This window comes from Parasteatoda tepidariorum, chromosome 3, assembly GCF_982258835.1.
Source record: "Parasteatoda tepidariorum strain Cologne lab strain chromosome 3, Ptep-v5.0, whole genome shotgun sequence".
In the NCBI taxonomy this organism is placed as follows: domain Eukaryota; kingdom Metazoa; phylum Arthropoda; class Arachnida; order Araneae; family Theridiidae; genus Parasteatoda; species Parasteatoda tepidariorum.
Window position 1 is genome coordinate 110,178,263 of NC_141757.1, and position 27,422 is coordinate 110,205,684.

Below are 27,422 nucleotides of genomic sequence, written 5' to 3' on the forward strand. Positions count from 1 at the left end.
CAACATTTATGCCTTTAGTATGCTAGAGCAACCGGTTTCTCTAAAGCCCGCAGTCTGCAAAGTATAAGCTGTTTCAAATTCCGAATTGGCGACTTCAAGTGCAAATAACAATAATAGTAAAAAATAGTGCTGGATAAAATATTTGATTCCATGACACTAATGCCGTGATGTGTTCAAAAATCTTTGGCAATAAATGCCAAGCCTTGGGCAAAAGAGAAAAGAAAGTGAAAAGTATAAAAAGAAGAGAAAGAAAAAAAAAATGTTGGGGGAAGTAAAATCCCCGAAGCTTTTTAAGACGGCGCATCTCTCATCACGCATAACATCATCTCAGCATCCCACCTCTTCTTCATCTTCTGTTTGGAGTTGCTATGCTCTTTCTCATTCATGCACTTTTGAACTGTGACTTTGGCTATTTTTTGCCGTTTTGGCGAAAATTGGCGACAAAGTTTAGAGTTCATTTTTTACATTAAATATTTGTACTGTTTTTAAATTTTTGTTTTTAATGATTAATTTGAAATGACTGAAATTCCAAATCAATGAAAGAATGTTCAAACCGATATTTCAGCTCTCAAACAGAAATTTTGGGGATAGTTATGATAATCCTCATTTTTAACCATTATTTATTTAATGAAACTTATTTCTTAGAATTTGAAAAATTTTAGGAAATATTTTTTATTTAAAAGTAACACCTCAAATACTTAATTCTGGCACATAAAATATTACTACATGCTTCATTTATAGTTTTATCAAAATTATGTTTTGCAGTGTACCATTTCAGGCGTAAAATGAAGATGTTGACCTAGTAAAATAAAATTGAGACGGTAATTGCGACGGTAAGTGACTTGAAAACAATAAAAGGTGCAAGCTTCATGAATGAATTAAAAAAAAACACAAGTCTTTCAAATAGATTCTAATTTTTGTAAAAAATGTTTCTTTTTATCGAATTTAACACAATTATAATGTCTATAACCTTTACATAATAATTCAGCTATAAAATTTAATTCCTGCTCATTTAAAGTAATAAATTTTTAAAATTTTTATAAATGAATCTTTCTTTTTCATTCCAAAAAATTTAAAGTGAAGTGTTAAAGAGATTTTAAAAAATAAAACAAAATAAAAATGTAGCGATGTCAATCTATAATCGAAAATAAAAATTTACTAGCTGCAATTTTTTGTATTATAGACGTTTCACGTCTTCACAATTTCATTTGATGTAGTATTTGTATAAATATAGAGATATAGAGGTATTCTATTTTTCTTTCAATTTTATTTTTTCTTGTTTACTTGTATATTTATTGAACTATTGTTTAGTAAATATTCATTGAATATCACATTCACGAAGAACATCAATGATCTTCAATTTGAAATGGCTACACAAAATTTAAAACGCTGGAACTGAAGACTATGTAACACAAAATAAATTTTTAACTTTTTATTTTAATTTTGAAGGGACAGAAATACATGAGATAAATAAAACTAATATTCTAGGACAATTTGGTTCGGTTGTTAGCATCGCACAAGAGCTGCACTGAGGAAATATTGATGATGGTTTGTAATTCATCACCAATGATCTGAAGACAATGCTGGCGCACTCGTACATTTCACCATTCATTAGTAGTTTCAAAAAATTTTCATCATTTGTTCAATAAAAAAGTATTTACAAAAAAGTTGTACTTAGAGCCCTAAGTTAAGATGGAAATTGAACCTACTATCTCCAACCTTTTATAGCAGTAATAGAGCCATTTTATGTACGTCACTTTAGAGCTACACAATGGACTATCGATGATGGCCTGACAATCATCCCTGAGGATGATGCGTACACAATTTTGACCTTCTGCGAAAGGGATGCCTCCCCCTTTTTGTCAGCCCGCCGAAATGCCTGTGAAGTCTAGTACTTTACAGCGGAACAGTTTAGAGTAGTGGTGGTTTAGGCGATAGAGCGTACGCCTTCCAATGAGGTGAACCTTGTTCGAATCCCAGCGATGTCTGGTAGATACGAATTCCACATCCTGCTCGTACCGACGTGAAATATCCACAGTGGTAGACGGATCTCGGGTTAGAATCCCCTTGCCGTCAGGCTATTCGTGGGAGGTTCTCGTGGTCTTCCACTCTATGTAACGTAAATGTTTGCTAGTTCCATCAAAAAGTCCTCCACGAAGGCACATTTCTCCCAATACCTGATGCAGGAGTTCTCTTGTCTTCTGAATTGGGTTCAAATTTACAAGTATACGGAGTTGAACATCAGTAGTTGTAAACCCAAAATCAAGTCGGCTGTTCAACCACGTTTATAATTGTTTTATTTTATTTTATTTTATAACCGTCGTTGAACAGCCGAGCCAATTTCATGGGTTTACGACTACTTACGTTCAACTCCGTAGCCTTGTAATTTTGGACCAATCCAGAAGACAAGGAAACTCCTGGATCAGTACCCCCAGAGGTATTGATTTGCTGTGGGAACATGGAGGAGTTTGAGACTCGACAGATTTAACGTGCATCAGTCACCATTTACTACACGGGGAGTCTTCGGCCGTCGAGGATCGAACCCACGACCTCTTGGATATGGGCCCAGTGCCCTACCGACCAGGCTATCCCGGCCCTTTATAATTGTTTTGTAAGTAACGAGTTGATTGTTCTGATTGAAATTGATTCTAACACTGACGAAACTCGCCATTTTCACTCATGAACTCGCGCATGCGCAGGATTCCGCTTCACTGCGCCTGCGTCTTTGCGTAAAGAAATTTTAGAGTTCCATCTACTTTCTATGTTAATCTTGTCGATAAATTATTTTTCATTAAACAGTTATAGCTGTTTTGTAACAGCTATATTCATTTTGAATTACCCTTTATTATATGAATAACTTTTCTGAAATAACGACATGAACAAAAAATTATGCTTGAAACGTTGCACGCAGAATCCTCGAATTGGTTGGGAACATAAGTGATACCTTATTTGAAACAACGGAACGAATACATAAAATATATTGTTATCAAGAGTAAACAGATCGCAAATAGAATTCATATTGTCATAACATTCTCTAAAACCAGTATATATGCAGAATACAGGCAAATAGCTTATATAAGACACCAGAAAAATTTTCAATCGTATAAACAAATTTAAATTTCGCAATATTTGGTACTTTAAACTCCAACAAAAATCATCTATGATATTCATAACTGATACTATTTAAAGAATTATTACAAAAAATGTTTTAAAAAACTTATAAACATAGTCGCGAAATTAATATTTGAGAGAAAAAAAAATTAGCAAAATCCAAATAATTATTTCGCGGTTCGAACGAATCATAGATGGAATTCAATTAATCAAGAACCAGTATAGTAAATATAAAACCAGTATATACCAGTATATATTATATTTCAAATGAAAATAAAATATTTTCGCTTTTAGAGTAGAAAACACCATTCAATTTCATAAAAAAACGTATTTAGTTTTCTGATTTATTTAGTTACTTCCTTTCAGTCATTGATCTTCAAAATATTTCTTTCACTCAAGATTATTTTCAACCGCTTAAATACCATTTTTTGACGCTTAATGTGTATGTTTTAAGGGCGGTCTTGCCTTTTCTAGAACAGTTTTCCTCTGTTACCTGATTTTGCCAAATTTGACAAAGGTTGAAAAAATACACGCTTTTCAATCCTTAGTTTAATGGCTAGATCTTGGAACAAACGGAGGGGAAATGTTTTAGAGAATAAATAATGTTAATAAGAAAATATTCTGCATACAACTAGGATTCATTTCATTATCAACTATGTATACATTTTATTCAGTCGTTTTTCTGTTTTAAAAACTCGATTGTTATATATATATATATATCAGGTCTAAACTTTCAGCTTGCTACATCCATCTTAAAAAAATAGGTTTTATTTTCATAAAATTTTAAAATTAGTAGCAATGTTCGTGAAAAAAGGACTGCTGTCTCAAAACAAACTGTAAAAAAATGTTTTCTGTAACATTTCAGACCATTCCAACTAGAACTTTTGCAGGGGTGTCTTGTTAAGTTTTTCCTAAGAGACTGCATTAAAATCTGGTTTCTTCAGCAGAACGCAACAAAAAAAAAAGCATCTCCTTTCATCTTACTTTGGATGATCGATTTAATGGTCTGTAATTTTTTGGATCACCAGATTTCAATAATCAAAAGTTTTCTTTAGGAAGACAGTAAATTGAGTATCTATATGTTGAAAATAGATAATTCTCAATTCACTCAATTCTCATAATTCTCATTTAAAAGCTCCTGCTCAATACGTATTTACGTAAAAATTATTTTTAATTTCTTTTGCATCATTAATTTGTGAATAATAAATTATATAAATGTTTTGTTTTTGGAATTTGCAGCAGAATTTAAAATTTATTCATATTTTTTATAGCTTTGAGTTCAAGAGGGGGAAAAATAGTTTTGTTGAACTCCGGCGTAATCCTATTTACGCGTTATAATTAGAATTTTAAAATTTTAAGCTCTTTCGAGACGAAAATAAAGTACAAAAGAGAGAGAAAAAAATGATTTGCTAAATATTTTGAACGTAAACTCGAAGTAATGCAAGCATAAGAAATACAAATTTGCTGCTCAAATATTTGAAGTATTTCTTAAAAATGCTTTTTCAACAATGTCGAAAAATATTTACATCAAATCCTTCCGAAATGTTAGAGAAAAGCATTATCAAGACAATGGATAAGGAAGAATTGTTTTGTCAGATGCGACATTTTTCTGCATTTCTTCATTGTAGAAATGGATATGACATAACTCTGAAAGCAAGAAAATGCATAAAAAGCTCTCTCTTCTTACTGAAAATTCCCATTCACTGCATTTAAATATGAATATTTTCAAAAGCACAAACATAAAATGAAATTCAAGAAAAAGGGTATTTATTAACCAAATGGGAATATACAGTTTTCATTACATATATGTATATGGATATATTTTCTGGAAGCGACACATATAAACCATATATAACGAATGAAATACTATCCGAATCAAGTAATCTACACTGTTAAAACTGTGATGCAATAGTTATATAAATTTGATGTTGAAAAACTCTGAAGATAGTGTAAAAGATTATTTTATTTCAAAATAATACAAAATAATGTATTCTGATTCACTTAAAAGATTGTCGTTAAATCTTAACACCAATAATTGATTTAGTTTAAACCAATCTGCAGTTCGATGGAGAAGAAGGCTGTGATATTTGAAGCTCCATCAATTTGGCGAATCGTTAGTGTTTAATCTGTTTAACTAGATAAATTCTCGAGGTAGAATGATGGTAATGCATATTTTGAACGAATAACGAAAGCTTTTGGAAGTTTAAAAGCGAATAATAGCTCAAGTTCAAGGTAGTGACAGTATGGAGACCAAGATGGAGATATGCTTATAGGCAGTGTACTGGATAAACATAACTTCTTCTTGTCTAACTTTATTAACAAACTGGACATAGCCCACTGAATCCCAAGTAAGTTTCAGTCATCTTCACTGATTGATAAAATATATTGATTACGGTGTAGTATTTGCATAGAGCGCTCACCTTCTAATGAGTTGACCCTAGTTCGAATCCCGTCGATGGTGGGTCGATTCGAATTCCGAAACCGACTCGCACCGACAGTAGTGCTGACGTAAAATATCCACACTGGTAGATGTATCATGTGCTTAAGTCTCCATGGGAGGTTTTCTTGATTTTCCTCATCGTGCATTAGAAATATTGCGCTTTCTATATAAATTTATGATTTTTGATTTCGATTATATAGTAAATGCAATTTTACTGACTCTTATGCGTTTCTTATCTCACTGTAATTAGGAATTTTAGTGTTACTGAATAACTAACATGGGATCAGGAACTTTACACCAATAAGTGTAAAAGAACATTCTAAGTGCTTCACTGCACTAGAAACTATCATTGGTTTTGGTGTAGTTGCAACATTTGGTGAAACACCACTTTGGTGCACTTATGGAGTTACGATGAACGCGCTCACGAATATTTTTTACTGTGCACTATGTTTCGACGGTAAATAAGCTGTGGCGCCAGGCATGGTGCGTAGTCGCCAAAGGAATCATCTGGATGACTTTCACAGGATCACCTTGAACCCTTCTTCAATATTTAAGAAGCTTCGAACTTTGCTCTGTGCACACTCATACTTAATTTTACTTTTCTGTTTTTATCCTGTCATGTTTTCGTTGGTAATAAATGTTGTTTGATTTTCGTCATAGTTGTCTTCAACTTAATATGAGAGGGTTCCTCCCCCTCAAAGCTAGTAAGTAGATAAACCCAAAAATGAAGAAAATAGCGCAGAAAACGAAGAAAATTAATTAAAGGAGAAGAAAAAAAATTAATTAAATAAATTCAAATATTAAAATATAAATTGAAATAATGTCAAATTAAACAAGAAAAGATGTAACATCTTCTTCAGCTCGCAAAAACTAGTGCTTTCTGAAATTGTAATAATATCGCGAAAGCAAAATATATTAATACAACATTATGACATTATTGTATTTGATACATTATCAAATACAATAATACATTATCAGAAAGTTCTAATTTTTGTGGATAGAGCAGTGTGAGTTAAATGATGAAGAGAAAAAAAATTTTTGTGGTAAAATTGCCTTTAATTTAAATTCTTAAAGCCATTCTTTTTAGTATTTTTATTTAATTCTTGAATTTTTTTGTTTTCTTCTGTATTTTCTTTTCTTTCGTTTTAATAGTTCATTTCAGCTAATGATTTGCACTCAAATTAATGATTACACTGAGGAACAGTTTTTATTCTGATATGCAATCGATCTCTCTCTCCAAAGCACAGTTTTTTAAATGACGTTTTAAGAGTATTTTATGTAGAAATGCTCTAGTTTATAAAGAAGTATGTATAACAGGATACCGCATAAATATGACGTCAAACTTCTAGGAGAGTTAAGAGAACATGATCAGTAATAAAGCTGCATAGGAACCCATGCTCGGAAATGTTGTCATACGCCATTAGGGACGCTTCCCCATTATGCACTGTTTCTTAGTCCGCTTTTGAGCAGTTTCTACTAGGAAAGGATCCCTCGCTGCGTACGACGACATTTTCGGGCATAGGTTCCTGAGCAATTTTAATCCTTATGATGTGCCCTCACTCCCCTGCAAGTTTGTCGCAACATTTTACTTGACCCCCTGTTACATATAACTTTTTTAAACTTGCATATTTCGACAAAAAATAGACTGAATAACGTCATTTCAGAACAAATCTCCATCTTAAGAAGCAAAACTAATCTCAGAATTGAAATCCCAATTTTCGAATTAGGCAAGATCAAGTATTTGTATAAATGCAACAAAAAAATTTGTTGCAGTGTTTTTCAGAGGCAAAGTCCGAATGGTATCGTGCAATTTCCAGTCATATTAAAATAATTATTCCTTGTTGTTTATTTGAATTTTATAAACAGGGTAGAAGTATTTAAATATAAAACATCAAGTAGCTGTACTTTAAATACATATTGATATGACATTCCGACTTTAGTCCCTGTGATTTCTCTCTTTCTGCAATTTATTAGTTTAAACCTTAAAATCTAAAAATGTATTTTTTATCTTTTTTCATGCTTAATTTTAAGTATGTTAGGGTTTAAAATATTTTAACTGGTATTTATATACATTTAACTTGTATTTGTTGTCTTAGATTCATATGAATACACTCTAAGATAGAAAAATTCTTCTTCCACGTTAATCGAAACATAATTTATGAGTATAATTCGCTTAATATTTAGGAATATTTTTCGTTTTATTTTATTCATTAAAATGTTTTCTATTAAACCTAGTTACCAAATTTTAATTCACATAATTTCTCTTGAAAAATTCTAAGTCATTATAATATACACTCTATAACAAAAAAATCGACGCACCAAGAAGGAGTTGTCCGATTGAAACGAAAATTGGTGGATAGGAAGACAATGTACAGAATAGTAAATGATTAAAATTTTCAGAACAATTGAATAATTTTTTTGCAGAGTTACAGTAACAAGTTCAATAAGGTGTTGACCCGCCTCTAGCCTGGATACAAGCTGCCACACGGCGTGTCATAGAACTATAAAGCTCCCGGATGGTCTCTTGCGGTATTTCTTGCCAAATTCGATCCAATTGTCGAACGAGGTCATCAACATTCCGTGCCAGATGCAATCGCCTTCCCATCATATCCCAGACATGCTCGATGGGAGAGAGATCTGGTGATCTTACAGGCCAAGGAAGAGTTTTACAAGTAGACAGTTCATAGACTTGTAGACAGTTCATAGCAACACGTGCCGTATGTGGTCTGGCATTGTCCTGCTGAAAAACCAGCCCAGGGCCTCTGCAAAAGGAACGGTAGCAAAACAGGTCTCAGGATGTCCTCGACGTACCGCTGTGCAGTAAGTGTACCTCTAATGACGACCAAAGGGGTCCGGCTGTCGAAGGAGATGGCACCCCAGACCATAATGCCTTGTTGAGGGCCGGTGTGGCGTGCAATAGTGAAGGCAGGATCCCCCATCTGCCCTGTGCGTCTCCAAACACGTCTTCGCTGATCGTCAGGACACAGTTGGAAGCGGGATTCGTCGCTAAAGACTATACGTCCCCAGTCGGCATCATTCCAGCCTGATCGAGCGTCGATTTTGTGCGTCTTAGTGCGTTCTTGGCGCGTCGATTTTTTTGTTATAGAGTGTATATTAAAAGTCTCATGAAAGGAAAAAAAACCCTCAAAACTTAGCTCAACTCAACAAATTGAATTGATATCCTAATGAATATGATATGTCATAATATGTGACTGATATAACATATTTATATGCATTTTATTGAACCTAGTTCCAAAATTTCTTAAGGTTGTAAGTATTTTTTTAAAAATTTTCAAAGCTCTTAGGCAATTTTAAAAGGCAATTTTGACCTAAAAATTTAAAATCCCGTAATTAGGTTCAAGAAGGCATATTACTTTAAGATTTTATTAGAATGTGTTCAATAGAACCTAGTTACCAGTTTTTAAATCTTAAGGTTGTAATTATTTTAGAAAAATTTCGAAGTTATTGTAATATATTTAACAAGAGTTTTAAAAATACTTAGCATTTACATTTAAACTTTTGTTACTAAGTTCATTAAAACATATTTCCCTGTATAAAAAATGAAGGAAAAAAATCAAAAATATGAACTAATTACTCAATATAGATATTACGTTTATACAATTTACTATATGTTAAAAGGAAATTGAATCTACTAAAGAAACCTTTCTGTAAAAGAAATTTAGCGTTAAAAAAGTAAATATATCAGCAGCATACTTTAACTCAAGGGATTTTTAACTTGTGAGGCCAGGGGTCACAATTAAAAACACAAATCAAATGGCGGGCCGCAACTTTATCAAAATTTTATATAGGACTCTTTTTATGCTTGACGGAACAATAAATATTACTGTCAGATTTTTATCAAGCTGTACCAAACAAAAGTATTGAATTACAAATTAAAATAAGAAATAGATTTTTAAAAATATTTAATTACATATTAAAAAATTCTGGCTATAATAACTTTAGTGTGCACCTATGTATTAAACATTTAATGCGCAACAGATATCTAATTGCTAAGATATAAAACTTTAGAAAGGTTGGTATTAAAACTTACATAGTAGCACACAAAATGTTCAATGAGAGAATTGAGGTTTGTCTGCTGCAACTACCAGAGAATAGATATTTACATTTAAAATTTAAAATTTATAGATGTAAATAATTTCGTCCAAAATGAGTGGTTTCAAAAAGTTAAATCGGAGAATTTCTTCGAGAAAATTTCTGATGCGCACATGTTAAATTATATTCACAAAATACAAAAAAAAAAAAAAAAAAAAAAAAAAAAAAACGAAATTAAAAAGAGCAACATACACGATTATTTTTGTAATTGAATAAATATTTTCTTGGATGCAAAATCTGAGAAGTAAATTTTTTTGCACCGTTGGTATAGTAAATTTCACAGAAACGAAGAAATTAGGTTTTTTATTAACAAGAAAAGTATTTTAAACCCATACAGATTTTTCACGAAAATTGTCCGCAAAAAAATGACAACTAATATATTTTAGTTCGCAGGCCACAAAAAAAGGCTTCGTGAGCCGGATGAGGGCCGCCAGTTGGTAACCACTGTTTTAACTTTTAAAAGGAAAGATATTTTGAATAATTACTTTGAACATTAAAGAAAAAAGTTTTCTTAAAACGTGCGCTAATTGTATACTTGTTTCCATTAATGGAAGGAAGATAATTAGCAGTAAATTGGATACAGAATATTGCGTGTTTTGTGGGGAAAAAATATAAATTAATGCCTGCACGAAACAGATATCTTATTTAAGTTGTTAAACAACAAAAACATGGTCGAAAACGAACAACGAAACAAGTCAATTCTTAAGTGAAATGAATGTTTTCATCAAAATAAGAACTTCCACGAGTTTATCCTTTTCCTCTTAATCCCTAGAGAAATGAAAACCTAGTTATCGGATGCTAAATCGTCCGCATCCTCTCTACGGTCACTTGGCGACATCCTTTGGAGTTCTGGCGGCTTGTCACAATTGGCGGCTTCTTGGCATCCTCCTCCGCTTTGCGTAATCTTGATTCAAAGGAGCACAGCTCCTCGTTGGAATCGAACGCGGTAAAACGCGCTTATTATTGTTACCACGAAAACTGGGAAGGCCTTGACCATCGGACTATGTTGAATAAAAATCTGTCCTTTTTCGCCAAATATACTGGACAAATGAATTGAATTTGGCGAATTGGCTTCTTACGCTGAATGATTTTTAGTTTTGAATCTTAAAGGTTAAGACTAATCTAATAAAAACATTTTAAAGACATCTGGGTGTCAGTCATGGGCGAGACAACTCTTGAAAAATAAGGTAAATAATATTTCAAGTGTCTTTTTTTTTTTTTTTTTTTTTATAATGTGTTGACTTGTTTATCCAAAATGAGTTTTTTTTTCAGGAACACTACGTAATATTCCAAAAATATGTTTGTTTCTTAAATACAAAATTACTTTCCAATAATTTTTTTGCGAAGGAAATAAATATTCAGAACTTCGTAAATAACTCAATTTTTGAATAATATATTGAGCAATGGCTATTCTTATTTTAATGAAACAAATATGAATGCTAATTTTATGTAAAATTACAAATGGTTTCAAATCAGTTTTTTTTCAACCGTTCAAGAAATAGCACTTTATTAGAAAATAATACTTACGTTTAAGTTTTACTACGAACCAAAAAAGTGAATAAAATATCAGCCAAGTTCTTTCTAAGTAGCACACGATTCCATGTTGCACATGTGACTTAATATACAATTCAAATGTATCAAAATAAGTATCAAATAATGTTTTATAAAGTATGCAAAGTAGAACTTGAAAAAGAGGAATTGATAAAAATTAAAAATAACTTGATTATAACTAAAAATTAAAAGCTTCCTCTTGTATCCATTAGTATGCTTGTTACTAATTTACATTGACATTAAATGGATAATGGAATAATTTCCTACAATTTCATTAGCAAAAATAAGGATTTTATTTAACAATTAATAAAGTAAAATGCATAGAAAATAAAAGAAAAAAAAATTATGCCAGAAGAAAGAAGTACGATTTTAAAAAGGTATAAATAATATTAATTAAAAAGTAAAGATAATTAAAACAAATAGAATTAACAGGGAATGTGTTCATGAAGTGAAATATATATAAAAAAAAACGATAAATTTACTTTATGATTATCAATAGATTATTTTTTGCACTTTCAATTAAAATTAGATAATAATATTAATTTACATAAGAATTAAAAATTATTTGCGATATCAAAATTAAAACAATTTAATTAAATGCAGATTAAATGAGTAAATATTATTATAGGATAGGTAAATATTATTAAAATAAAATAAATAGGAAATATGGAAATATGATTATGGATAAATAAAATAAACAGGAAATGTTCTGATGAATTCATGTATATACAAAATATAAAAATAATAAAATAACTTTATTATTCATTGCTTATTTTTACATTTTAAATTGAGATTGGATAACAATATTAATTTATATTAACATTAAAAATTATTACCGATATCAAAACTGAAGCAATATGCTGAAATAAATACTATAACAACTAATTTTGCATAAATTATATGTCATAAACATTTCTGCAGTAGGAAAAAAAGTATAGTCATAACTACTAGAACATGGCACAATTTACCGTATTTCTGACTCTATTGAAAAACCAGAAAGGTAGATAATTTTTACCGAAGCGCTTTGATAATGGTTTTAGTAAATTTAACAATAAAATATCGTTTTATAATACGTGATTAAATTTGGTAAATGGGGTTAAGTTTGGTAGTTTTATCACGATACCTTAAAGAATGTTACAAAAACAATTTATTCCATTAAATTTATTTTTCAGTTTTGCATTTCTTACTAAATATAAAGTAATAAAAGCTATAATTTTGAATATAAGAATTTTAAGTAAACCATTAACAAACGAATAAAAAAAGTGCTGAACGAATAGTTGAAATACGATTTTAATACTGTTTTAATACCAGAATTATGTATTTTTTCCTACCTCAAATGACAAAACCACTCAATACGGTAATTTTACCAATGTTATTTTCTATACACAATTTACTGAAAAAAATTCAAATAAAAAGCATAACTAAAAGATTAATTAACTTAAATATTTTAATCAACTCGAAACTGAAAGCATAGTATTCCAATAGTTCATTAATAGTATCATAAGACAAAACAGTTCGGAGAAAACATCGCTCAGACTCAAAGTCTTGGCGAGGGTAAAAGTCTGACCGAGACTCAGAAAACTAATGACTAGGCCTGTCAGCAAAAGATATTTTTGTATGAAAAAATAGAAGTGCTGTCTTGTATCAGAAAGCGCAGCTTGTAGCGTTTTTAAAGACTTTCTTTCAGGGTCGAGTGAAAACGTCAAACATTTTATTTTAGGAAAGGATAAGTTGTTAGCAAAATACTCATTTACGAGTCTAGATTATGATTATCGAGGGGAAAAAATAATAATGTGCATTTTTAATAGTAAATAGAATATCAGAAATTTCCAATTTTGCATCTAATTTTAATTTGAAATATTTTGCCGTCGGTGTTTATTTTAAGGTCAAATAAATTATAAGTAGACGAAAAGATATTTTAACTGTCTGAAATAAAATAAAATAATAAATTAAAATAAATGCGTTTGTTAATATAAGGCTATAAAAATTAGAAAGAATACACTGAAATTCAACGAATATAAAACTAGCCAATCTGACATATCTAAGAAAATTTCTCTTTTTTCTTCTTTTTTGTAGTGTGATTTACTTTTAATTTAAAAACGTATAGTCGAATACATAGATAGTTAGTTGAAATAAATGTATTGACTGATTGAAATACGTATATTAATATAATAATTTTCTTTAAATAACTGCAATAAGTAATTGAAATCTATTAAAGAAAAGAAAGATATAAGATTTAATTTAAATGAAATCTAATGTCGCTGATATTTAATAATATACCATATAAAATTTCGGTAGAAAGTACAGACTCTCAGCGTGGCTGTATTTTTTAACGTAAAATTCATTATTTCCGTACGTCTTAGGAAAGGAAAAGTCGGATATCCCGTAATTTTTACAATGATAACGTAAAATCTCTGAATCACTCTAATTAAATAAATATTACTGTAAAACTTATGGTATAATATTTAATGCTAAAAATGGATTTTACTATACAATGGAATTTACGAATGAGCAACGGAAGTGTAAGTACTTTTTACCATAATTTGATCCAGAAGTTTATACAGTGTAACCTTTAATCCATTTGATTGTTCAGTGTATATAATATTCAATTAAAATAATGAAGGAGAGATATTTTTAATCCAAATCAAAGACACTTTTGTCCTTCTTATGCACCTGACTGCATGAATTTCTGTGACGCATCTAGCAGCATTGAATTTATACATTCATGAATTCTTATAACACATTTGATGGGTTATGAGCATCTATGATGCATCTAACTATAAGTGTTGCCATGCGTCTGATGACAGATGCATTCCTCCAATTCTTGAGGTTTACGAGCATGTATATTTACACCAGCCATCTATAATGAATCTAGCCGTAATTGTTGGCACACGTTTGGTTGCATATGAATTCGTATGATGCATAGAGTGGCATGTGAGCACATTTGATGTATCTATCCGCAAGTTTTCATGCCTCTAGAGGTACTTGATGCAGTCAGAAGTGTATATGAACAGTTCTAACCGTAAGACAAGTATTGGCTTGCGTCTGGTGGCATATAAATTTTTATCGTGCATCTAGCGGCTTACGGGCATCCTTGGTGCATCAAGAAGCTTATGGCCATCTTTGATGCATCTAGCATCAATGATGGCCATTGTATTAAAGTTTAGACTTACACTCCTAGACTACTCCTAAAGTTTAGACTAAGCTTGGCCAGATTGATTTCGAGATCCCGGGTGAAAAATGCGAAATTAAATCTTACATTAAGAACATTACTTTTAACCGCTGGAGAAATGACTGGAGATCTAGTGACAAGGGAAGACAAACCTATAAATTTTTTAAAGACCCAAGCATAAAGCGCCTGCAGGCCAATTTTTATTTAAACCAGCTCCTTACTGGCCACTGAGTGTTCGGGACCTATCAACAAAAATATTTCAAAAAATCAGCTTCATGCATTTACTGTGGAGTGAGACAGGACATTGATCATCTACTTAAGCACTGTCCAAGATTCCGGGCACTTCGTGGAACCCACATGAATAATTGCGAAGAGGAACATCAATTCTTCGCTATATTGACCTGCAGGAAAATTGTGACTCAAATTATTAAACAAACCCTCGAGGACATTCTAGCCCCAGATCAACTGGCCCCAGTCATGAACCAACAATAGAGCATGTCATCGTTAATTTTTACTAATCAACTTTTAGCCTTACATTTTGAATTTTTATCTACTTTTGATTTTAGACTTCATAGACTTCTAGTCAGACTTTTACTTTTAGACATTTACTATTTGGACTTTTAGCTTTCATTGATTTTAGTTTTGAGATTTTTTATCTCTTGTTTCCTTATTATTATAATCATTTAATTCTCGACATTTACACCGGCGCTATTGGGTTTCATTGCCTTTAACACATGTTTTTAATTGTCAAACTTTATTGTTAATCCACTTTTAACTGATCACCACCACTGTCATTTGGCGAAATTCTACTGTAATTTTAGTTTTTAGAGAAATTTTATTGTAATAATTTTACTTTTATCTCCGTATACCCCCCTGGGGTGGGTCGGAGTTCAACCTTACTTACTTACACTCCTCAAATTTGAAAGTTTTCAAAATGCCATTTAACATGTTCTTTCTGTACGTTATTTTTCCATTTAAATTTTAACCTTAAACATCTGAAATTTGAAAGTTTTCAGAAAGCTATTAAGCATGTTCTTCCACTATTGATTATATATTAAATTCTTTGGTTACATGCCTAAAATTTGAATGCATTCGGAATGCTTTTTAACATGTTTTTCTACTGAAGTCCTTGTAATAAATTTTACACGGAGAAAAGACAATTCTGGTAAAAGTACCGTACTGTATGATAATGACATTTCTGTAAAAAAAATCATAGTTCAATAAAAACCAAAATACGCGATATTAATCTATTCATTTGGTAATTTTGACATTGATTTGGTTAAAGCTTACCAAAAAGTTTAGTTTTCAAATTTATAATTATTACTACACATTTAGTACGGAATGCAAAACAGAAAAATAAATTTAACCGAATGAATGGTTTTGATGAGATGCTTTAAGTTATCATGATAAAATCAATACATTTTACCACATTTACTAAATTTTATCACAGATTATCAAACCATATTTAATTATTAATTTTACCAAAACCATTGACAAAGTGCTTTGTAAAAAATAACCCCATTACCAAAATTTGCCGCTCACATAGAGCAAGAAACACAGTAAATTTTACCATATTCATGTACTTTCGACCATATTTTTTTCTCAGTGTATACTTATATTCCAGAAAATTGAATATTTTCAATAAGACATATAACAACTTCGTCATCTAGAATTTTCGCAATGAAATCTCTGCTTACATTCCAAGTTTTCCAAAAGCCGTTAACACGTTCTTCAACAAGGTTTTGTTCCTTTTCTTAAAAAAAACTGAAACATTAATGTATAAAAGTCTACGAATGTAGATATATTCAAATGACAGTACTGGACAAAGAGTATATTGTTACCCAGAGATTCAATATTCTCTTCCAAAATTGAATGAAATAGATGGCGCTCCTTTGTAGATGGGACAATGTATGCAACACGATGCTTTTACAAATGAATGGAATTTCTGTATCAAATTCTCAGGCATTAGGGAATCGGTGGTTTCGCTTCACACGAACATAAGTTTAACTGTAATTTGACTGTTTCTAGAAACCATGTTTCTAGCTACATTCTAAACTCAGGATAAACCTTAATACTACAAACAACTATTTCCAAGTTCTTTGTGAGTAATCCTCCTGCTCGTATTAGGTTTTCAAATTTCGAGTTTTTCTTCAGTTGAATGTTTGCGTTCTTTGGTACTATATTTTTTAAAATTTATTTAGAAAGTGAATATTTTGTACTAGTTTCTATTTAAAAAGAAAGGGTTTTGTACTATTAATCATTAAAAATCATTCATTAAATGGTATACCTTCACTGTTCGAAATTTCATTCCAAAATTGTGGTAAAGTAACCGGTAGCCGTCTGTCCATGCAATTAACAGTAAAGTTTATGTCAAAGAACATTTTTTTACGGCTTTGAAACCGTTAAAAAATCACTAAAACAAAACTATACGGTTTTTTAACGATTTACAACTAGAATGGTTTCTAAACAGTGAATAAAGAAACTAGGACACTAGAAACTCTTCATGTAATGAAGTGAACGAAGGAGATATTGTGGCATCAACGCTGGAACTCGAACCCCCGTTCTGTAGGTCATGAGATTGACAGATTAGCCATCTCTGCTATAATAAGTACTACTATAACAAGTATAATAAGTTTAAGAAACTAAGTGGCTTCATTAGGTGTGCTTTGTTGGTACGATAAAATTCTAGTTGTTTCACAATATTAAGGGAAACCAGTCAATAAATGGTTTTTCCACAGTTAATAACTTGAATACCATATTGTTTATGGTTACTTGACTGTTTTGTTTGAATATGGTAAAATAACAAATAAATACATTATTTTGTAACCATTTTTTCATAGAAATTTCTAGCGGTGTTTTATAATTCTTATTTGAATAGTAGAAGTAGCACGATTCTTAACAAAATAGTAGTAATGGTAAAATACTTTATTGAACAGGCGAAATAATATTGTAGATAACTGAACAACAGAAGAAGTTTCTCAAAAAAAAATAGAATATATAATTGAACAACAGAATGAATATTATACTGTATTGAACAGTAGAAGGAGTATAATATTTAATTGCAAAATTTAAATTGTAGAATATGTAACTTAACAGCAGAAGGAGTATAATATTTAATTGTAAAATAGAAATAGTAGAATATTTAACTGAACAGTAGAAGGAGTATAATACTTAACTAATTAGCAGAAGTAGTGTAATATTTAATTGAAAAACTTAAATAGTATAATATTTAATTGAAAGATAGGAGAATAATATTTAACTTAAAAGTAGGAATAGTAGAATATTTAACTGAACAGTAGAAGGAGTATAATACTTAACTAATTAGCAGAAGTAGTGTAATATTTAATTGAAAAACTTAAATAGTATAATATTTAATTGAAAGATAGGAGAATAATATTTAACTTAAAAGTAGGAATAGTAGAATATTTAATTGATTAGTAAAGATAGTTTAAGTTTAAAATAATAGATGAAATAATATGAAAGCTAATTAAATAGTAAAAATAGAATAGTGCTTAACTGAAAAGAAGAATAAATATGATATTAAAATGAGCAGAAATAAGAGTTCTGTATTCAGTTTACAGGCAAAAAAAAAATACTATAATACTTTATTGGAGGGCAGTACAGTATTATGCTTGATTGAGTAGTCTAATGTAATGCTTAGTTATGAGCTTAGCTTAATGAGTAGAAAAAATAGTATAATACTTAAATCAATAGTTGAAATAGTACGAGCTAAGTGTTTAAAATTCTATTTCTAAGAATACTACTAACGTAGATTGAAAGCAGTTTGCGATTAGTATGAATTCATGTGTACGAAAAAGGTTTTAAAAAAAACCTTTACTCTAAATAATTAAATTAAAATCACTGCTCATCGAATATTTATATTTAAACGAAAATGATTCTAAAAACAATGGTAGTGGCAGTTAATAAAATTTTTTATCCAAACGATATTTTTCCACATTGTTCTAATTTTAAGATGGCACTGCGTGTGAACACAATGATGTATAATGTATTACGTATTCTATATCTCACATAAAACAAATACGTTGTACCAAATATATAGTATTCTTATGAAGCAGTATGCACGTACATAACGATACAACTTTTACGATATTTTATCACACAGTACAGAGGATTATTATCTTTTTCACACTTTATCATGCTACATAATAATAACTATGTTAGAACACCTATAATCTCATATCCAGTGTTCCAACTGGTCGTAACCATCATTCGAAATGGTCATGGTGTAGCAATATTCATTCTTTTATGGGCAAATCTTTTGACTTATCCGTCATACTTTATCCATTACAAGGTCAAGGAAAAATTTCAGAATGGAACCATGGCTTCTTGCTATTTAATCCTTAGCTTGGGTTTCACAAAGACTCTATGTTCTCAATGGACTTCATAAACATTAGGAAAGAAATATGGGGATTGAAAAAGATATTTTCTCTTTTGGCTTTCAAAATCTTGCTTTACGCTATTTTATTCATGAGTTCAGAGATGATATGTAACTTAATTTATGTTTGTGTTTAAATTGTATGAATAAAAGATTCTGTTTTTATATTTAATAAGAGTATTTTTTTGCCGAATATATGTTTGAAAACTTTTCAATTTCATTGCTTGAAAACAGGATTTTTAGAAATGCATAATGTCTGAAAAATATGGTGAAAAGAAAGGAACTTTTTTCTCTGAATGCTTTTGTAATAATCAGTCTTTTCCTTCATTAAGCAGAATTGTTTTAAAGCATTATCTTTTAAAATTGTGGTTGCTATCATGAGCTATTTTAATAAGGCACCAACAGCAAAAAGTGCATCTAAATTGCTATAAATATATACATTTTTACACTTTAAAACGTCTTTTATAATGTATAGAGTTTATTTTTTAAAATTTAGAAATGAAATTGAAGACATTATTTTTAAGAATACACTATGTCTGAAAAATATGTTGAAAAGAAAGGAACTTTTTTCTCGGAATGCTTCTGTAATAATCAGTCTTTTCCTTCGTTAAGCAGGATTGTCTTAAAGCATTATATTTTCTAAATTGTAGTTTGCAGCTGCACGCATGTTCTAAAAGTATCAGTTTTTTTAAAACTTAATACAATAATTTATCGAAATTAAAAATTGCTTGAAAGTTATTATTGTAATTTTAATTGCTTTTTTCTCATATTTGCTTTAAATTCTGACTATTTATCCATTGTTGAGAAACATTTATTAACCTCTTTCGAATTTCTTTATTTGAATTCGCACTCAATAGTAACAAAAAGAGGGGTATTTTAATAGTTTCTGGATTAAAATGTATATTGAATTTTTGAAAAAAAATATATGCATATAAAGATTAATTCAAGATAGATAAAAACTACCACAAACAAGGTAACGAGCACTATTGATTATCCTTTGTTGCGTCGCATTTAGTCACAATCTATTTTTTACGTTTAAACTGGTTTTTAAAGTTTGGTAATTATTTTATACAATTAAGCCTTTCGTTACGATTATTGACATAACTTGTAATACCATAGCTCATATCTTACATAAAATTCTTACATAAAATGTTTTTCATTATACTAAACAAATCGAATTTTGAGAAAAGAATGAAAGAATAATGAAAAGCAATAACGAAGGTTGCAAAGCGAGAAGTCGGAGAAACCTTTTTCATATATTAAATATTCATAATTTATTTCTTGACTTTGATGAGTGATGAAAGATATAGCGCTCAAGTGCAAGCAATGTTTTTGCAATTCATTGTTAATAAAAATCTCGAAAATATGTCAAAAATCTATGTGCATTTGACAGTTTACGCTCCCTTTAGATTGGTTTATCTAAAAGTAAAAATTATATTTTTCTGAAATTTTAATTCCTTTAATACTTTGAAAATAAGGTCATTGAAAAAACGCTTAACTATATCATAGAAATTGCTATTAAAATAATTTTTTGTATGTTCTTATTCTCCAATGAATATTAAAAATGCTGCTCTGGTAAAAGGATTTTTACTATAATGGCTTAAAAAAACATAAAACTAATCATATTTTTGCCATTTGTATAAAGCTAACATTTTTTCATTTCTCTTCGTATGTACCTTTAATCATTTCGTTTGTCGTTTAACTTTTGCAAAGTAAGGTTTTCTGAGTGAAGTAGTAAAGCTATTTTAAAGCTAATCTTTTATTGACTAAAAGTGGCGGGAGACTATAATGCAAAATAAATTTTTATCTCTAATCCTTTTATATTTTATTTCTGATTTTTCATTGTAAGAGTATTAATTTTAAAACTCATTTTATCCATGTATATTCTTTGAATAATCTTTAAAATTAACAAAATGTTCTAAAATTATCTCTGTTCTCTGAACAACATTAGCTATGCCACTAGGTTAACATTGAAAAAATTCGTTTTTTTTTTTAAATAAGGTACAAATATTTCATATTTATTTATTTTGAAATTATAAACTAAATATACTTCAATGTTATTTTTAATATTCTTAATTTAAAATATCTCAAATTTCTTTGTTAATTTTAAGTTAATTAAAATTAAGGATACAAATCCTTAGTTTTAAATCTTTTACACTACAGTATCTCATTTCTTTTTCTTTTAATATACACAGATACTTAAGAAATTATATACTTTTCGAACAGTAAATTGACCGTAAAGGTATTGATTTATTGATATCCTATAAGTAGTGATCCTTAGGAAACTCTGATTTTTCTCTAAGATATCTTTTCTAGTTTTTTTTTTTCCTTTCTATTCCTTCAAAGAATAGTGAAGGGCACTCCCGGGACTTCAACCCAGTTCCTTTTGTTATGAGGCAGTCTTTCTCGTTTTCCTCTTGGACGACACTTCCGATTTGACTTTCAATGAGATCGATCGATAAGCCTACTACAGCCCTAACAAGTGTCTGTACATCTATTCGATTTCTTTTTGCTAAGAGCACTTTTCTGTGTTGGAATTAACTGCTATCCTGTGTTTTGTAAGCTGTTAGACTATTTGTTTTCAGAGATATTCCAATTGTTAATTTGTTATTTGTTTGTTAAATGATCGAGTTGTAACTTATCGAGCTATTCCACATTAATTAACAAACTGGTGTTTAGGTTAATAGTTAACAAACTGGTTTAAAACTTGGTATTTGGTGTTTGACTCTTTGGAAACACTAAAATTGCGGTAATTTTTAACGAAGCGCTTTGATAATGAATTTGGTAAAATATGTTTTTTTTTTTTTACCGTATAAAAGATTTTTCCATCGTATATTTAGTAGTAAATGAGGTAAAATTTGGCAGTATTTGGGGATTTTGTCATGATGTCTCAAAGTATGGCATAAAAATCATTCTTTCGGTTAAATTTACTTTTAATTTTTATAAATTATTACTAAATGTGAGATAATGTGTCGTTGTAGTGATTAGAAGAGTAACAAACGCCAAATTAAATTGAATTGAATTGAATGATTCTGATTTTTTTCTTTTCTTTTAAGAAGTAAATAGAAAATATGAGTTGAAAATTTATAAATTGAAGTATGCAAGTTATTTCTTCCCAGTTTTACTTAAGTAAATTTTAGCCCAGTCAAAGATCCATAACTATAATTTTAAATACTAGAATTTCGGTTAAACTTTAACCATATGAACGGAAAGATTTCAAATGAATGGTTTATATACCGCATATATATTTTTTTTAACCGAAATTATATATTTTTTTACCAGATTACGAAACTGTCGGTTAATTTTACCAGAATTTCTTTTTCTCTGTGTAGGTAACTAAGTCATTCACACAGAATTCTAAGTCAGAATATTCATATAGAATGTCGGAATTGCGAACATAGTTTGCTTTATTTTAACGTAAGATTCAGAACATGCATTCTTATTTAACTGTTTTTCTCCGTAAATATATGAAAGCTAAACATATTTCGTATTTTAACGTTTATCTTATGGCCTTATTTTCAAAGCCTATTTTTTTAATTGAAAGAAGTGTTTAAGTTCAGAGCGTATTTCTTTTAACTATACAAACGTATATCAATGTTCAAAGCCATCGTATGAATTCTTGTTCCATCTGTGAAACAATGTATGCTTGTTTCACAATATATACTTGTTCGAACGAGCAAATATACTATGTATACTTGTTCGGAATAATCACGAAACCATTTTCATTTTAGTTGAAGTGAATTGATACAGTCCGACTGTCATAGAATAAAACTGATGATAACTTCAAATAACAAAATGAGAAAGGCTTGTTTGACACAGTATTTCAAAAATCCCCCTTCAATAAACTCTTTTGTTTAGAACGAAATCGAGGAAAGGAAAGAGATGATAAATGATTTCACATCACGAAATGGACTATTTAAGACAAAAGATAAATAACATAATATTGCTGATGGAATATATAAATGAAGAGCGTATTTTTATGGATTATATTAATATCAAATGCATTTCTTATTTTAATAGATGCAGAACATATTTCTTATTTTAACGCATTTTTCATGAATTATATAAATACAGAACGCATTCCTTATTTTGATAGATGCAGAGCATATTTCTTATTTTAACTTATTTCTTATGGATTATATAAATACAAAATGTATACCTTATTTTAATAGATGCAGAACATATTTCTTATTTTAACGCATTTTTCATGAATTATATAAATACATAACGCATTCCCTATTTTGATAAATGCAGAGCATATTTCTTATTTTAACTTATTTCTTATGGATTATACAAGTACGGAAGAGTACTGATTGAAAGCATTTTTTATTCAAGCATTTCTTAATTCAAGAGTACTGATTCAAGCATTTCTTATTTTAATAGACGCAGAGCATATTTCATATTTTATGGATTATATAAATACAACATGCATTTTTTAATTTAATAAATGCCGAGTATATTTTTTATTTAAACATATTTTTTATGAATTATAAAAATAGAGAACTCAATTCTTATTTTATTAAATGAAGATCATATTTCTTATTATTATGTATTTTCAATGAAACGTATAAAATGTAGAACCAGTTTTACATTTAACACATTTCTCATGGATCATATAAATGCATAGCGTATTTCTTGTTTTAAGTAGCTTCATTTAGAACATAAAAAACAGAGACTTTTTCTTACTTTAACGCATTTGTCTTGGAACATGTCTAATTTTATTGAATACAGAGTCTATTTCTCAAAATAACTTATTTCGCACCGAACATAAAAACGAAGAGCATATTTCTTATTTTAGCGCATTTTTTAATAAGTGTAAGAGAAATTTTATTCTTTATAGATTCAAAGTTGAAAACTAATGCAAACGTATTTCTAAGTTCAAAGTCATCGTATCAATTCTTGTTCCATCTGTGAAACAATGTATACCTGTCTCGTTCGAATAATCACGAAACCATTTTCATATTAGTTGAAGTGAATTGATATCGTCTGACTTTCATAGAATAAAAATGATGATAACTTCAAATAACAAAATGAGAAAGGCTTGTTTGACACAGTGTTTCAGAAATCATCCTTCAATAAACGCTTAAAAGGAGAGAGAGAGAGAGAGTTGGGGAAGGAAGGATTATTAATGGTTTCGCAGCACGAAATAGCCTGTTGAAGGCAAAATATAAATAGCTTCTTAAAGGTAGCTCACTCGAAAAGAGGGCTACTGCCATAGCGTGACTTAGCAAAAGGTGTTAGAGATTTAATATTTAATGAGACAAAAGAATATCTGCTGAAAGTTTAGAGATTTTAAGCGAGAGTGTTTGGAAATTAGTGAAATAAATTGTTTATCTTGTGACGTATGAAAGTTCATTTGTTGTAAAGATGGATGATAAAAGTGATTTTTTCCCAACCTTTTTTTTATTTAAAAAAAATTTAAAATAGAGCAATTTAGAGGGATAGAATTTTTTTTTCATCGTTTGTCTTTTTTTATATTATTTAAAGCGAGGATTTTTAATATTTTTAAAATTGTTTCTTTCGCGTTTATATCAATATTGGGTGGTGTCTTTACCTAATTTTTTGTCAATATTTTGGTGATTATATGAGGCATGACAAATGTGCTCTTAAATTTCGACTAAAAAAGCGTGAAAAATATGATCAAAATCAAATTGTTTAGCGTTTTTCATTTCTGGACTTCCTAAATCTTAAAAAAGTTTTCTCAAAATTGAGCAACAATGACTCAAAATGATTCCGAATAGTCAAATTCGAAAATCCCATGTATTCAAAATTGAATACATGGGGTACAATACAATAATTATTTGAGCAAAGTGCATAGTTTTAAAAGTGATATGGAGGAAGGCATATGGAAGAGAGATGTGCTTTAGCTATCGGCAGGATTCGAACCCTGGACCTCCGAGAGTTTAGTACGTTGCTCTAACCACCAAATTGTACACCAAAGTCAAGGCAGTGTAGGAAAGCTTTATACAATGGCCGCCACAATGACACATCACAGAATACTATCCATTCATTTGGAAGTTTTTACCCAGAGAAAAAATTTCTGGTATAATTACTATACTTGCAATGTTAATGATATGCCTGGTAAAAAAAAATTCTGGTAATAAACACAAATTATAAAGTAAATAAACCATTTATTTGATCATTTTTCCATTCGTATGGTACGGCTGACCGGAAATTCAGTTTTTTATAATTATAGTTCTTATTAACACCCCTTTACTAAAAATACAAAACTGAAAATTAAATTTAACCGAATAATTGCATTTAATGCCATCCTCTAAGGTATCAGGATAAGAATAGCATATTTTACCACATTTTGTATCCAACAGCATGATAACAAAACCATTTTTTATTGTCAATTTTTCCAAATTCATTACCAAGATCTTTCTGTAAAAAAATATCGTGTTTTTTGATGTTCCCATAGAGCCAGAATCACTGTAAATTTTACCATATTCCGATATTTTAGACCATATATTTTTCTTCTTCTCAGTGTAAGATATAGCGAAATAAGCAAAAAGTGAAATTGTAAATTTCTAATGATTTAGTGTATGATCTTTTTGGTATCTTAAATTTACGTACTTTTTGTAAATTTTGTTTTACAATTTTTAGTAAATTTCTAATGTCATGTAATGACCTTTTTTGCATCCCATTTTTACCAAATGTTTGTAAATCTTGTTTTGTTTTTAATTTTTAAGCTTTGCATGCAAGTTTCTCGATCCCCCCCCCCCTTCAACGCTCCTTTATTCTCTATCAACTGATGTTAACCATCTTGTTCGAACTTGTTCTCTAAACCCCATTAGCCAATACTTTTTTCAACTTTTTGGTAATTTCTCCCGCATATTTTTGTTTTTCCATCATGTGTTTCAGCACTAAGGAATAAGCTTTCTTATAGCATTGAAACAATCCTATGTCCGTTTTTCACGTTAACTTCATTTATTTCCTTCCCGTTCTTTTTAGTCCTAACTTCATCAATCTGTACTTGCCTAAACTTATTTCCCTCATCAAATAATAAACAGCTACTCTATATATAATTGAACTGCATTTACAGTAAAGTCTATGGAGCTGTAGATGTCGGCGGACTCTATAAAATCATCGCTCATTTTAAAAATTAAACTGTTTATATGTTAACAAAGTTGTGTTTTTGACAATAAGATTTCTCATAAGAAAATGGCAATTTTACTCACTACGTGCTCTTGCGCGCCGAAGCCTATCAATTAAAACGTATTAGCGTTTTATATAACATGAATTAGCCATATGATGCTCACTACGTGCTCTTGCGCGCCGAATCCAATCAATAAAAAAATGAAAATTGTTGCCAGCGCGAGAAAAGAAATATCATCGGCTTTATTGATACATACATACGTACGTATTAGCGTTTTATATAATATAGATACCCAATTCTTCAGCAGAAGAACAAGAATATGTTAAATCATATTCTGTGGATTTATCTTTAAAACGAAACAAATATCATCAAGTATTAAGTAAAATAAGTAAATAATTAAACCACCCATAAAAATTAATTATTGTTCAGAAATTTATAAGTTTGTTTAACCAAATAATCATTCAAATTTCCTCTCCCTCAATATGATGCTAAGTTTAACCATATAATCTTATTTCTTCAAGTTTATTTTAGGAATTGAATTTGCTAATGAAAATTTGGTTCAGTTTAACAATATGTACTTTAAGGTTGCATCGACTTTGCACCCTATTAGGGTTTTAAGAACCGATATTATAGTTAAACAGCTAACCATTTCATTTGATAATGTATACTTTCAACTTATCATTACATATTTTTAAATGTGAAGTTTTATATGTAATTTAAGTTCCTAGTATTACAGATATTAAATTAATTTATTTTCCCTTCTCTTGATTTAAACAATATCAGACATTTTAATCGCACATCAGATAATTTTGAGCTGAAAAAGTATTTAAAATGCTTAAAATAAAACTAATACCCATCTTAATGAGTGACACTTTTGCGCACTATAGATAAGTTTCTTTATAAATCGGATGCAACTTAAATTGCATCCATCTTTTCACTTAAATCAACCTTAAGATACGACTAAATGATGATTATAAATTAAAATAAAAAGCTAAATGTGATTAGAGTAGTTTAACGATTCTCACCAAACTCAACAACAGGATACTTACTTTTTCCGGAGCAGCACTTCATTTTCATCAATCTTTAACGATTATCTCAAACAAACGAAAAGCGAACGGAACTCTAAAGCACTTTAGTAATTTCCAGAGATTGAGCCAACATTCTAATTTCCATCTTTTGGAACCACGTGGAAATATATCATTATGTTCATCCAAAGAGAATTCCGTTAACTCCTTTTATTTCGGATAAGTGAACATGGAACAAGTTGCCTCATTTCATATCATAATGACACAAAAGCGCGCGATAAATTTTCCACTAACAGGAACGAAAGCAACTTGGAAATGGCCTCTGTTTAGTTAATGAAAGAAGGTGTGAGCTTTCCAAAATGACGCCATCGTTCTTTTAGTTATAACACGCGCATTATATGTAACGACATCACGATGGAGTTTTGATTGTAAGAGGTTTGGCTGTCCCATTACGTCAATGGATTGTACCGAATTAATTTCTTTGTAAATAGGTTAGATGGAACCGCGTGAGAATA

General features: G+C 29.8%; 2 protein-coding genes across 9 annotated transcripts in view; one reads left to right on the forward strand and one right to left on the reverse strand.

Moving 5' to 3' along the window:
- Positions 1 to 27,044, reverse strand: part of LOC107440374 (uncharacterized) — a 54,713-nt gene extending 27,669 nt beyond the window's left edge. The window contains exon 1 of the mRNA XM_087159933.1: positions 26,932 to 27,044. Coding sequence (XP_087016059.1) covers positions 26,932 to 26,959 — 28 coding nt within the window. The 5' untranslated portion in view covers positions 26,960 to 27,044. The remainder of the gene's footprint in view (positions 1 to 26,931) is intronic.
- Dgk (diacyl glycerol kinase 1) overlaps positions 10,557 to 27,422 on the forward strand; it is a 464,938-nt gene continuing 448,072 nt past the window's right edge. For all 8 annotated transcript variants that reach the window (XM_087159924.1, XM_087159926.1, XM_087159928.1 and 5 more), the window contains exon 1: positions 10,557 to 10,851. The gene's annotated coding sequence lies outside the window, so the exon portion shown is untranslated. The remainder of the gene's footprint in view (positions 10,852 to 27,422) is intronic.